Genomic DNA, 14,599 nt, shown 5'->3' with positions numbered 1-14,599 from the left:
AAGTTACAACACAAGTTGACACAAAACAAAAGGGATTCAAATGTTTCTTTAAATATTGCAATCTTTAAGTAATACATGTTGTACAATCTGGGTGAAAAAGTGGAAATAATTCATCAATGACTGAACATTGTAAAATTTACCCAGACTGACCAAGCAAAAAAAAAAAAAAAAAACGCAAAACTGTGAAAGATTTATTTTTTTCAAGATCTTATTATCTGTTGTCAACAAGAACATTTTTATTGATGTTTATTTGTGATACACATAGCTTGAATGTTGCCTCGAATAGCTTATGTTGCAGTTGATTTATTATAATTACTGGTCCATTATTTTTACCTTTTATCATAAAAACAGACAAAACAACATAAATAACATGCAACAATACTTTTTTGTCAGAACTGTCTGTGTTTTAGGTTGCAGGAGCACACAAAAGCTGGTCCTGTACTGGTGCAAATGTTTTGGATGTGCTCCTTGAAATGGAAAGGGCAAAGGAAAAGAATGAAACGGTACAATAATTCTGCCTTCTTTGTATAGATCTGTTTCTTGATATTTTCATTTAGTGCTAAGAAGAGTTGCCATTTCTGCAGCTTTACTGGGACTGTCAGCTTCTTAACAGTGGAAATCTTCATCAGATGTTGCAAAGGTTACCCCAAAGAAATGACTCAGAGGTTTTAAGAAATGCTTTTAACTCTGTGTCAGGACTCCCGCAGCCACAAACAGCTGAAATAGACATTTTCCAGGTAAGCGGCTGGCTGCAACTAGGGACAGAAAGCCAACACTTTATTTGCTCTACTATTTCTCAAGTTTTACATTTGATATGCAGAGTGAGAAAGCGCTGGAAAAAAAGCAGCTCTGCCAAACAGCCACAAGCTTGAAGAGGCTCCAAAAAGCCGTCAAGCAGTGCTGGGCCAGGTGAGCATGTTTCAGCATGCTTTAAAAATTATTCTCTTTTGCAATGACAGTATAGGCATGATGCAATATAGACATTGCAAATTTTACATTTAGGGACATTGCTGAGTATTCTACTGTGAACAACAAGGTTTAAGTAACAAGGTTTAAGTAACATCGAAGATATTTAACCCTTTTTGTCCATGATGTAATGATGTGCTTCTTTTATGTATTTTTGTTGTTTAATTGTCTTTGTTCCTCCTCAGACTGGCATCAGAGGGCGTTAGCAGCATTTTGCCCTCCCCCTTGTGTAACCAAAGGTTGGGCCTCGGGGGTCAGACATGGGGCTCTGTTTCCATGTCGGATGTCATCCATCTAGTGGAAGTGAAATATGATGTGGTGACTCACTTGCTTTACACAGAAATGCTTCAGGAGCACTACAGTAAGGGCATGTCACTCTGACCTGTGCTCACAATAACCCCGAATAATGTCTGCGACTTCCCAGGCCTGACAATGACTTCGTCAGCATTGTGCATGTTGCTCCAAATGTGTTCCTGTTTCACATCTGTTTCTGGTTATTCCTCAGCCCAGAGTGTTTGGGAGATGCTGCTTCCCTGGCAACAGAGAAAGGAAGTGGAGGCACTGGAAACTATGGCAGAGGACGTTTTGCAGTCTGCTGACATGCTGGGCTTGGTTTTCCTGCCTGGAGCGTTCAAGATATACAAGTAACCCACAACCATAAAGTTTGTAAATACACCAGTGTTCACTGTAGAGTTCTCTCCTCCAGTTTCAGGAATTGAAAGCAGGTTTCCCCTCAGAAATCAAACAAAATCATTAGAAATCTGACATGTGAGGATAATGTTAAAATTTATAGCTGATGGCACATCATGCTTACATCTATCCATGGTTGTTTATATACTAGCTTTTATGTGTTTTGAGGGAAATTCTTATTTTTATGATTTATTATTTGATAAGGAGAAATGTTAAAATTTTGTGATTAATTGAATTATGGTATTTTATGTCAGAAAATATGCTTTGGGTAATTTTTTTAGAACATTAAAACGGAATAGAAGATGGTAAAAATTTAAGTAAAGCCCTGTTGCGTTCATTTTTAAGGAACAAAATTTTACATTTATTTTAAATGTATATATTTCCCTGCAGAACAAGATGTTCAGAGTTAAGGGAAGAATCATGTTCAGCTGTTGCTCTCCTGAATGAGTTGCACACTTTTTGTCAACAAGAACAAAATCAGCTGACAGTCCTGGGTCAGAGGTGATTACAGACTATTTATCCATGCGCTTCTATTTTGATGAGTTGTTTGACAATACATTTTACTCACATGCAGCACATTACAAAAGTATTCATAGAGCTTATAACGAAAGGAGAGGAAGCATATAACAACATAACAAAATGTAAAAAAAAAAAAAAAATAGAAAAAACATTAAAGGTAATAAAAACTCAATTTATATCGCTTGCATAATCTTGGATATTGATCTTGCCCGAACAGGAATTAATTAGCTTTTTTTTTTTTCCAGACTGTGTGACAAAAGTTTGAGGCTTTTGTGTCTCCATGTCCTTCTGGCGATTTACAGAGCTCAGAGAGAAAAACAATCCCCCAGCGCTCTGCTGGCATCTCGTCAAACCTGGGAGTCATGGTGAGTTTACAAAACCTACAGGATTTGTCTCCAGCCTTTTGTGCATGCACTGTTAAAGCTTGTCCTTATTTTTAGGCCACAGGTTCTCAGTCCATGTAGAGCAGAATATGTCACTCTGCTGCTACAGAATGAAGACAAAGGAGAGGAAGGAAAGGACTTTGAGACAACAGAGCAGGTATTTCAAACTATAGACAACAGATGTCTTTTCTCTATCGTTTACCTCAAGCAACATATGGAAGACAATTGTTACTTTATTTGCACCTTTGATATCAGTTAAAGATCCATGTTTGTATGGATTAGTTCAACGTTAATGGTTTACACAATGTAAGACTTATCTCTAGACATCATCAGGCAGAATTTTATGCTTTGTGTGGGGTGCAACACCTTTCTAAAAGAAAGTACTGCAGATTGTTTTCTTATCAGTAACAAAACTAAAACTTTATCAGAGAACAGAGCTACAGCTACTTGTGCTGACTCAGGAAAAGGAGAGGAAGCATCTGCTCACGTTGCTGCACAGGATCTCCCTAGAGGATTTACAAGAGGCAGGCTGCGCAATACCTCCAAAAGGTAGTAAGTATTGTTTTTTCCAGCATTTTCTCCCTCTGATGCCTGCTCATTGCTACAACTAGCTAGAATCCTCATCATTTACCTTCACTCCTCATTTATATGAATCAGTTTTAGGCTTTTAATAATGATTGATAACCATCTTCCACAATAATTTGGAATACTTTGTGGATTTTGCCCACCTTTTCATGAATCAAAACTTTAAATACAGGCTCAAATGCATATACCCAACTTCCTTGACACATTTCAGAGGAACAAGACAGTTTTATAGTCATCAAGCCCGATATGTTATCCTTTCTTTTATCTGAAATGTAAGCACTCATCTCAATACGTTGGTTTTCTGGCACTCTCTAAAACATAAACCTTTCTCCAGAAGGCACCTGATGTTTTCATTAAATTAGCTACACATTTCGCTCATGCTCGAAGGAACTTTTTCACAAGCAATGCTTCTTTCTTGGATTAAATCATCTCAATTCAGCCTTTGTAGTTCCTGGGTTGCTACTGAACATTGTAACCAGTTCTCCTTAATCTTTGGGTGATAGTTTGGCTCACATGGTTACATATATGTTCTGACAGAAAGATTATACTAAATAAACATTGAAACTAGTGTTGAAGTTCTTCAATGGGCTTCCTAAAGTTCTGATATCTTATTTATGGCTTGCAGATGGTGGCTTTGATGCTGACCAAATCTCCTTGAGGGCTGCATGTATAAAAAGACTAAAACAAATCCATGCTCAGCTCCAGACACAGAATGGAAGCGAGAACAACTCAAAGCAAACCAGCATTCAGATGGACATGCAGGGAAAATGGTCACAATCTCTGCTGGAGGACTGCAACCTGCTCCTTCTGATGCATCTGATGGAGCTTCAGGAGGGCCAAGCTTTAGCATTGCTGCAAGTGCTTCTACGTCGGGTGAGTGTAGCTTCTGTCCAGTGCAAGGGACAAATATTAAGGCATGATAATTGACATAATAACGGTGTATGTTTTGTTAGGATTCACAGGCAGCCCAAGCTCTGAGAGAAAAATATGAAGCTGAATTACAAACCCAACGCTTCCCCAACCTGCTCCATCTCCTGATGGCAGATGATCCTCTAATCCCTGGCTCTATGTTAGCTAAAAACATCAACAATGAGCAGGTCACATCTGAATCATCCTGCACAGGAGAAGTTGAAAACATTTATGCAGAATCAGTTCCCACTACAACTACTGACTTAACTAATGAACCAAGCAGGGAAAGTGTAGAAGTCCCAACTGCTGGAGGTTCTGCTAAACAGGAAGTCTGCTCAGGTATCTGCATTGGAAGCACAATCAAAACCAGAAAGCACACTCCCAAAGCTGAGGCTATAATCTGTTTGGATGCATTCAGGTTGTGGGGCGATCATGGAGGAGCTACCCTATTTGGAGATCCTGTATGTGCCTGATGCACAGGCCAATGCTCCAACTCCAGAGGCTGGAGCAGGTAGGGAAGAAGAAATAAACACAAATCTTGAGTGTTTTGATAAACAGGGATCCCTGATCCCCCTTGCTTGGAGCAAACCTCCTGAGGATGATGCAGACCATAAGGCAGAGGAGGGAGATGGAGAAGCTGAAAAGTATCAGGACACCCTGAGCAGTCTAGGAACCCAAGGTCAGTCCACACAATTTGAAGAGGTGGTTCAGAAGAGAGACAGCAAAGTGGTGGACACTCTGGCTCAGTATGATGCACAGTTTGCAGATCAGCAGTTGAAGAAAGTAGAGGTACTGCATTAGCAGCATGACAAATTACATTGTCACTGTTGTGTATTTGATTTTCTCCTCCTTTGTTTTAATTAATTGGCCTTGAACCAGAATCCAATCCCAGACCAACCAAGTGAAGGAGAAGCTGATACTGAAATTGATCCACGCTCACTTGCAGAAAACCTGCTGGAGGTACAGCCGCGTGTTTCTAGGGATTCCTTCGGCTGTATTGCTGATGGAGCATCTGGTCACACAGTCAGCACCAGCAGAGAGATGACCGAGTCTGAACTCTGGGACATCAGAGGGTCAGAACTCTCTGATAATGAGGAAATGATTCATTCTCAAGAATCAACAGTAATTCATTTTTTGTTTGTTTATGTCAACAGTGCATAACTTTGTCACCGCCACAGTTCCAGTCAGACGTTTACATACTCTCATCATGGGCATGAATAGCATATTTACTGAAGCTGTTAAAGATTTAGCTGAAATAAATTTTTTTTATGGACTGCTTAAATATTAATATAATCAGTTATTGTTTAAAAGATTTTTTTGGCACTAGTAGCCTTTCTTTCATGGTAACCTCACAGAAAATGGGGTGAAGAGAGAAGGGGATGACGTGCAGCAAGTGGCCTGAATATAATAATCTGCTGCAGTTGATCTAAACTCTGGGCCAGACAGCGCACCATTAGAATGTTTTTCAAAACAAAATTTGGGTGCACACGATTTAGGCTGTAAATACAGGTCCAAATATACTTAAACTCATTAAAATTTGGTTAAACGTCCCTTGGTAAATTACAGGTAAAGCACACACACCCACTAAACAAATTAGGAAATTATTAAAAGTTAATTTATTTTAGTCACTAAGTGAAGCACATTACAATTACACAAAAATATGTGTTTTCAAGTCTTTATTTCGGCTAATGTTGATTTCATGCTGACAGTAAATAAATATCTGTTTATGTAGCAGATAGCATCCAGTCTCTCTGGAAGAACCACAATGTTGGAAACGGATCAATTGGAACGGAAAGAGCTGATGAGAGATCAAGTGTCAGCAGTGGAAAGAGAGAGAACTATGCGCAGCTTGGTGGACATGCAAAGAAAGTTTGAAAAGAAACACCAAAGAGACAAAGAGAGACAGATGTTTAGGGTGAGAACTGTGAACACAAAGACACTGAAAGTGCCTGTCAGACAAAGATGTGCACCAATATTGTTTTTCAGGTTCAGGAGCGTCTCTCCATCATCCTCAACAGAAAAGCAGAAGAAGACTTGCTTGGTCTTAAACACACAGACAGGCTAAAGCATCTCACGGAAGATCTACCGCTGGTAACAAAATAACTCAAAGCTTACTATAACATCTGATATGTTGTGTATAATTGCAGTGTAACATGTTATGTTGAAGGAGGACAAGACTCAGCAGAAGACTGTTGTTAAAGAGCGACTGGAGCAACTCAGAAGAGAGCGCTCCTATCTCATGCAGTCAAAAAGAGACAGGTAAACAGCACTGCTTTGAAGTAAAAAAATAAACAAGAGTAGTTTTAAACTGCTATGCTCTTGCATCCTTTAGGAATACGACAGGATTTAAGGAACTTCTAGCTCCTGTTGCTCTGAACAACAATGAGACGGAAGATGAAGCAAGCTGAGATACAGGTGGTTTAAGTTGTTTGGTCCTATTGTTATCACTGTTAATGCAAAGTATTAAATAAATATTTCCGTGCCGTAAAAAAACCTCACAATGTCACTGTTTTTGCTTTTATATAGCAGTTGCATGGTTCAGATTACCATATTTTGATATCAGACAAAGATAATCTGGGTAAAATACAAAATTCAGTGTTCAATAGATTTTTTTGCTAACAGTAAAAACATATGAAAATGTGCCCCTAAAAAGCCCTTCGTTGTAAAGGCCGTTTGCTTAAAATTCCATAAAATGACAAGTGAATGCATGTTAAATCTCTTTAAAGAAATGTTTGCTCTCTGTTCTTTCCAGAATCGTTTTATTTAATCCACATTGGAGGGGTTTTGAGTACACTTTCAGGCATAGTTCACTTCCAATTTCCGATTATTGCTGTTTTTTAACAATTCATAGGTGGACTTGCTGGTGTGCTTGGAAACCTTTACCTGGGTGGAATGAGGTTGAACTTTGGGTCACAAAAGGATGTTATTTTTTGGAACAGAATTCATTGCCTGACAGGTTCCAGCCAATCGTTAAGGCAGCCACACACCACTATGTTTAACTGTTGGGATGTGCTTTTTCTAAAATGATGTGTTCAGGTGAGCCACATTCCAAAAGGTTCCACTTTTTGATTTGTCAATCCACAGATTTTCACACCAGTCTCAGGGATCATTCAGACTTTTATTTTTTTTGTTAAATGTGAGACAGGCCTTTGTGTTCTTTTTGGAGAAAAGGGTAACTGAGGCTACCTTTCTCTCCAATAAAGAAAATATTTGATGTTGTGTATTCAGTTTATCTTTGAGGATAAATTCAGTTTAAAGATCTGACACCTTTAAATTTTACCAAAGCAAGAAAAAAAATCTGCATGGGGCAAAACATATTCAAAGTTCATACCACATTTGGGTGTAATTATAGATATCATTCAAGACTTGTCTCTCTTTTCTTTGTGAAACTAATTAATCAGTAGGCTATGACTGAATAGACTGAGATTCACATATGCAGCTGTTTAATATACATTTTAATTATCACTTTGACAACCATAAGCATTAACAATAATGAAATTTCACTAGAACCCCCTTCACCTGTGCACAATATCCCAAGAAGCCAAAGTTACATACACAATGAGTCACAGAGGTGCATGTAAACATTCAAGAGTGGCTCCAGTTAACTTTCTTCATGAGAACACTTACATTTATAAATTGACCATTGCTCAATTCTGTGAGAAAGTGTTGTAACTGCAGAATGACACCTCTGTAAATGTTAAATGCACCCATTGACTGGTACTGTTTTTAATTACAGATATGAGAATGAAAATGTTGCATCATGTGAGGGGACGTTGGTTTGGCTAGTAACCATACAATAGGAAGATGTCTATACAGAAGGTTGAGTGTGTGCCAAACAGTTTTCCGACAATGCAGTTCAAGTAAGAGGAAGGAAATAAGTACATTTGAGATTTTCTACAAACACTTAGATTTTTCATCCTCCTCTCACTTTATTTGGTATCCAATCTCACTGCAGTTCACCACAAAGCAGCAACACCAACCAGAGTAATAAGCTAGAACATTCCGAGAAAGCTCCAACACTGAGCCACCGCATTTAAAACAAAAGTGTCAAGTCTAATAAAACACATAACTGCAAGGTTTGTCGTTTCAAACACGCAAACATTCACACCAATGAGATAAAGAGGTTTATACTCCACTCAAAGGGAAAAAGAATAATATTGGTGTGTCAGGAGCTCAGGGCTTTCAAATTGTTTGCAACAGCTAGAAACCTAAAAAAAAAAATAAAGCACAAGCAAATTACAGTTTCACACGATAGTACAACCTAAAGTTAAACTATCATATTAATTAGAGGCGGGTTAAATATTTAGAAATCTAATCAGATTAGCTTATGTAGCAGCGGGGCTCTTGAATATAATTTTAAAAAGTGAGGCGATTTCTTTCGTCACTCTGAAAGTACATAGTCACGCTCATTGGCAAGAACTGGCATCTATTCCTTTATGACTGAATCACACCTCAACTCAAAATAGTCAACAATATTTGCAGCTTGTAGACTAGACTGTTGTACACAGAAAAAAGATAAAGCTTAGGATGAAGACAGACTTCCTTTCTGGAAACATTTACAAACTTAAAAAATGTTCATCACTCAACTGTGATCTCTCTGGGGAGGTGTTGGAACTATGGAACTGAAGGGGGAGCCTTATTTACTTTTTAGAAGGGATTTTGTGCATCACCTTGTCACTGGAGGCATGAAAAAAGTGTGTGTGTGTGTTTGTGTGCATGTGCACGCATGTGCATCAGGTCTCAAGTAGTGCTAGCAATGGAACTTGAAGGGTGTTTATGTGAAAGTCTATGTATGAGTCTTTCTACTGGTGCGCGCACTGCACCCCGGGGCCGTGATGGCCCCCTTCATCATCAGAACTATCATTATACGCCTCTCTCCTGCCTCCACTGCCAGACCCTTGACTTCTGTCAAATTCTGCAAGATCAACTTCTTCAGCATCTGCAGCGATGTCAGGATTGTCAGCTCGGGCTGGAAGAAGGTTCTCCAAGTCCTTAAAGAGACATCAAAAACATAAATAAGCGATAGCTCTAAACACCATTTCATTATAAAGTGCATAAATGCAGAAGTTCTTCGATGGAAGCTCACATTGAGTTTTTCAGGGCTGATCCAGTTGCTTTCTGGGAACTGAACGTCAAACTTGATGTAAAGATCTCCTTTTTCAAATGGATTTCTGTACTGAGGCATTCCCTCTCCTTTCACCACTCGAATACAACCTGCAACAAAAAAAGTGATTTAAAATCAATCAGAAGGTAAATATAAAGATTTAGTATCTTAGATACTGTATAAACTTGTAATTTAAGCGCTACACAACATATACGAAGCTTTAAGTTAAGGGTTGAATGCATAAGAAACAAGATGTTCTCATAAAAATGCCACTTGCAACTTTTCAATAAAGCCTTATTGTAGGGCAGGACAATAAATCAGTAATATATATCGCAATAGACACATAATTAATATAAAGAGATAATATATCTGATAGAATATTCAAATATTTCACTGAACTCCACATAATTCTGGGGGTTGTAGGCAAAGTTTAAATCTCTCAACCTGTCTAGGCCAGCTAAGCAAGGTTGGTGGCATCAACTCAGTCACTCACTCTTTGGTTTCCTAGCAACAATCTGTTGAGTAACTTGCTCAGCAGCAGTTTAAGGTTTCGCCACCGTCTCTCATAACTGCTTAAAAAAGGAACAACAACAATGTGGAGTAAAACTTGTGGAAAGGTATCGCCACCGTTGGGGAGCATCCATATACACTGCTCAAAAAAATAAAGGGAACACTTAAACAGGTGTTTAACACTTAAAGTGTTCCCTTTATTTTTTTGAGCAGTATATATAAAATAAAAAATAATAATGGTCAATTTCAGCTGATATGTAAACCTTATAGCGATATGTATTAGCTTTTCATTAATTGGGCAGCTTCCCTCTTCTTGCTGAAGCATCACAAGAACATTATACTGCCATCACCCTGGCTGCAGTGTGTCCAGGGTTATATGAAGCACTGCAGATGACAAGAGATTAAAAATATTTTTACCTGGCTCAATGACCTTGCCAGGTGGATATTTAACCAGCAGCTGACGTCCATCCAAGTGTGTGATGGTGATCTGGAAGCCACACAGAGCTTCGACAAGGCCAATGCGTTGGACCATGTGAAGGTCACTGCCATCACGTCGGAACTCCTGTTTAGATTAAAACCCAACGTTTTTCAATTTGATTTATTGGCAAAGATTTATCAAAGAGAACAATGATCATTTAATTTCAAAACCTTTAGCAGTAGCAAAGGTCAGTTATAAATGTTTTGAGTTTACCTCATGGTCTTTCTCTTGAAGTACCAGAACGATGTCTCCTGGTTCAACACCTGGTGCTTGGTCAGCTTCCCCAGAGAATGTGATCTTCTGGCCATGCTTCATGCCTTTGTCCACATGAACTTCCAGAAGTTTTGTCTCCTTGCAAACCTTCTGACCCTCGCACTTTCTGCAGCGGTCCTTCTCATTTATCACCTCACCTGGACAAAAATACACACGCATACTTTAAAAAAAAAGTATGGCTATGGTTTTCTATTGACATCATTTATCTCTGTAGGGATTGGGATGTGTGTTTGTGTTGAAGTGTTACCCTCTCCGTTGCAGTCGGTGCAGACAGACTGCATTTGCTGCACCATCCCTGGGGCCAGCTGTCTGATCATGATTTTCATTCCTCTTCCTCTGCATGTCACACACTTCTGTACTGCTCCTGCCTTACCCCCTTGACTACAAGTCAAAAAGGTACAAATAACCAACATTATTATCAGTATTCCACACATTACACACTTTTAAAAATAAACTAAAAAAAAATAAATTGTACATTACTCTATAAAGAGAATGGCAAGTATGTATATAATTCTGTGTAAACAGACCACTTGATCTAGAAATGAGCAGGTGACTATTCTGTTTTTGCTGTAGTATCTCTGTATCTAAATAATTTATACAAAAATGCATGTCAACCATATCATTAGAGCAGTAATAATGTAATATAACCATTATAACCAATGCTTGTTGCTTGTTTCAAAAAGAGATCAAATAATATTCTACATAAAAATTTGTGTAATTATACTGTTTTTTTTGTTTATCTCAAGGTTATTACATCAAGAGAATAACAGCCCTTGACCATCCTGACAGCAATGATTCTCTCATATGCATTTGTCCAATGCTATCTTTATAATAAAATTGTTTGAAAAACTGATGGGTGAAAAATGTGGAAGAAGAAAAAAATTACCATCCTAAACTCAGAAAAACTTCTCATTAAAACCATGGAGCTTGGTATTTATTATTTAGATGTGAGAAAGGTTTTATACAGTCAGGTTTACAAATGTAAAATAAAACAAATCAACTTACCCATTGCAGGCACTACATAACACATTCTTACTGAGCTGCAGCTTTGTAGTTTTTCCATTGTACAGGTCTTCGAGAGAGACTCTGAGAGAAAAGGGTTTTCAGAAAATATCATGTTATTATGGAGCAACTTACTGTAGCTGTCAAAATAATTGGAAAATGGAAAATACGCACTTCAGAGGATGCACCATATCATCTCCTCTCCTCTTGCCTCCATTGCTTCGACTTCCCCGGCCGCCCATGAACCCGAAGAGTCCTCCGCCAAAAATGTGGGAGAAGATATCATCCATGCCGGGTCCGCCGCCGCCTCCCTCCCGAAGACCCTGTTCTCCATAGCGATCATAAAGCTCCTTCTTCTCAGGGTTTGTCAACACTTCATAAGCAAAACTTATTTCTTTAAACTGCAAAAAGAATAAAGCAAATTCAATATTTCACATTGAATATATCAGAACTTCAGATGCTCTTTATAAAAGTAAAAACAATCTAAATACACTTGGGTTTTTTTTTTATAAATTATTGTGCTGATTTACTTAAAATGTTTATTTTTGTAGTGATCATCTGCACCTAGTATTATAATTTGAAATTCTGTGTAATCTTGATTATTTAGGTGAAGTTTTACATATTGGTCACAGTTTTTAGATGACTACTTTAAAACTGACAGTCTTGTGGAAACACCTAAACATAGTGTTAAATGTTTTTCAGGTTCATACCTTGTCACCAGCATCAGGATTCTTGTCAGGATGATACTCTTTAGCCAATTTCCGATAAGCCTGGAACAAAGAAAAAATTCAAAAATTAAGAAAATGTGTGACTTGGCCTTGTTGAACAAGAGACTCAACAGTTTATTTCATTTCAATGAACCAACTGCTCATATTACTAATGTTGTTATCAAATGTCAAATATGCTCTATGTGTTCCTACATAGAGCTATGTTGACTGACCCTGCTGAATTTGCTAGGTCGTCTCTGACTCATCAACCTGCTCTTCACCAATAATAGAGTAACACATTAGGATTTGTGTCAGACTCCCAGTTTTGCAACAGTGTCAAAGATGCATGTTCTTGTGCTTTCCAGGTGCTGTAGTTGAAAAAAGAATATCTGGACATTTATAGTCAGCTGATGAAGTGGATTAAAATAGCTATGTCCAGCTATCTTATTAGCCTTCACAACTCTAAGGATGTATTTACTTTCTCCACCAAGCTCAAAGAGACATAGCATCTTTGTTTTTCTAGGTAATTACCACTGATAAAAAAAAAAGCTTTTTTAGTACCCTAATTTTCTAATTATCTTTTGAAAAAACCTGTAGATAGATAAAATAAAAAACAATGGTGCAATTATAACAACTCCTTCCAATGGCAATTGTAAACTATTTTAGATAAGAATTATTCATTATTATTATTATTAGTGTAGAATAATAATTAGCAGTCATACCAAATGTAATATATCAGAATACTTAAAACTAGAGGTAAATTTGACATTAAAATTGTGTAAAAAGAGTTTACCTACATTTGTGTGTATATATTGTGGTCCAAAATTCTGTTCTTAGAGACTAGAAAGTGCTGCCTCTAGTACTGCCTACCTTAACAATGAGGGGCAAGGGGACAAAACAAAATTCAGCAATGTGCTATTTTTGACGCAACAAGCCAAAAAAGCTGATATCTTAGTAATTAACCTTCCAGAGTTGATCGTTTGAAAACTGGCAGACTTTGAAAACTGGTCACTCTGGAAAAGGGGATTTCAAAGCCTCATGTTAAAATATCTTTATCAATTATCGAAAGAGGAAAATACCAGAAGAGCTCTGACTAAAGTTCTGGTTTTAATCATCTAAAGTTACGTCAATTAGTAGCTAGCTATTAGACCAATAACGTGTAAAAGGAAAGTACACAATGTATGTTTTGGTTGCTACAGTTACACGAGGTTTTCTAGAAGGCCGTGGAGTAACCACAGTTACATGCTCATATCCATTAACAGAACCTGCATTTGTCCCAACACAAGTTTCTCTACAGCATTAACTTATGTTTAATATTGGTGAAAAAATTGAAGTAAATATAATTTATACACAATAGGCAGGATTAGCAAAACAACCATAGCTAGGTTAACTGGTTTAACCGGCAACCTCTATCAGTGTAGAGTATTCCTCTTTTTGTTTAAAATAAAGGATTTACAATCTTAGAATGCAAGTGCGAATGATAATATTAACAATTTTATAGGTAATTATTTAGCATCGTCGGGGTTCATGTTTAAAAACGTGATGTAGATGAGTATTTCAGCTGGCTAGCATGCTAGGAAGCTTCGAGACTAGCTTCAAATCAGTAAACTAACTAGCTTACTCCCACACTGGTTTTTGTTCTTTTTAGGCCAAAACAACACTTTTAACTCGTCAAATTCACCTTTCCTCCTGAGTACGAGTTATTTGTTTTTCGTTTTAGAAGATACGTACCTTTTTTAGTTCGTTTTCAGAGGCAGAAGGTGAAACTCCGAGGATGTCGTATAGCCTAGTGTCCGCAACGTTCGCCATGGTGCTAACCGGCTACCAGAGTGAGAGCTTCTGCGGAGAATCAGACGAGCTACGCAAGGTTCACCGGTTGGGGCTGTACGTCCATTCTAATCCACACACTATGCTTCTTCGCAGTTTTATCCAGGGTTGGAACCCGTTTTAACCCATTCGTGTATGAATTATGATAAACTTACTCAGAACTTTTAAAGTTTTTTTGAATTACCTTTTGCATTTTCTTCTCCAAAAACGTATACATTTAAAATATTTCTACGTAGACAGAAATGTAACTGATAATGTACAGTAGTTATATATTTATGTCAACATGCCAGGTTTGTGTGATGTAAGAAGAATACGAACAAGACAAAGCATTTAAGAACCATTTGCATTTTTATTTTGACCTATACCTACACAAATTTTACAAAGATTCTCAGCTAAAATCATACTTTTGAGACCTCCCAAAAGTATTATTTTCGGGGGCATTTTTCTTTTGTATGGTTTGATGAAACCAACGTTGAAAGCTTTGGCCACAATTAAATGGTTTAGTGCAACAACAGCACTGGACCTGAGTAAAAGAGCATCATACCCATGGAAGCACAGTGATGGCAGAATCATGTTTGGTGCTTTATTTCTTCAGCAGAAGCAAAGCCTTAGCAATTGTGGCTGAATATATAATTAGTTTCAAATA

General features: G+C 37.7%; 2 protein-coding genes across 2 annotated transcripts; one reads left to right on the top strand and one right to left on the bottom strand.

Moving 5' to 3' along the window:
- The first annotated feature begins 2,411 nt into the window (after positions 1 to 2,411).
- On the top strand, positions 2,412 to 8,273 carry LOC114158978 (uncharacterized). Its single transcript, XM_028040970.1, has 11 exons — positions 2,412 to 2,540; positions 2,616 to 2,715; positions 2,987 to 3,110; positions 3,769 to 4,016; positions 4,097 to 4,391; positions 4,471 to 4,841; positions 4,932 to 5,174; positions 5,785 to 5,967; positions 6,039 to 6,143; positions 6,220 to 6,311; positions 6,385 to 8,273. Exons 4-11 carry the CDS (start codon positions 3,894 to 3,896, stop codon positions 6,458 to 6,460), a joined length of 1,488 nt encoding a protein of 495 aa, XP_027896771.1. The 5' UTR covers positions 2,412 to 2,540; positions 2,616 to 2,715; positions 2,987 to 3,110; positions 3,769 to 3,893; the 3' UTR covers positions 6,461 to 8,273.
- Positions 7,490 to 13,935, bottom strand: dnaja2b (DnaJ heat shock protein family (Hsp40) member A2b). Its single transcript, XM_028040975.1, has 9 exons — positions 13,858 to 13,935; positions 12,130 to 12,189; positions 11,594 to 11,820; positions 11,423 to 11,503; positions 10,665 to 10,798; positions 10,358 to 10,554; positions 10,084 to 10,228; positions 9,139 to 9,266; positions 7,490 to 9,043 (listed from the first exon to the last, which is right to left on the bottom strand). Exons 1-9 carry the CDS (start codon positions 13,933 to 13,935, stop codon positions 8,855 to 8,857), a joined length of 1,239 nt encoding a protein of 412 aa, XP_027896776.1. The 3' UTR covers positions 7,490 to 8,854.
- Positions 13,936 to 14,599: the final 664 nt, after the last annotated feature.

This window comes from Xiphophorus couchianus, chromosome 2, assembly GCF_001444195.1.
Source record: "Xiphophorus couchianus chromosome 2, X_couchianus-1.0, whole genome shotgun sequence".
Classification (NCBI taxonomy): domain Eukaryota; kingdom Metazoa; phylum Chordata; class Actinopteri; order Cyprinodontiformes; family Poeciliidae; genus Xiphophorus; species Xiphophorus couchianus.
Note: the sequence above shows the minus strand (reverse complement) of the source record. Positions and strands in the feature narration are given on the sequence as shown.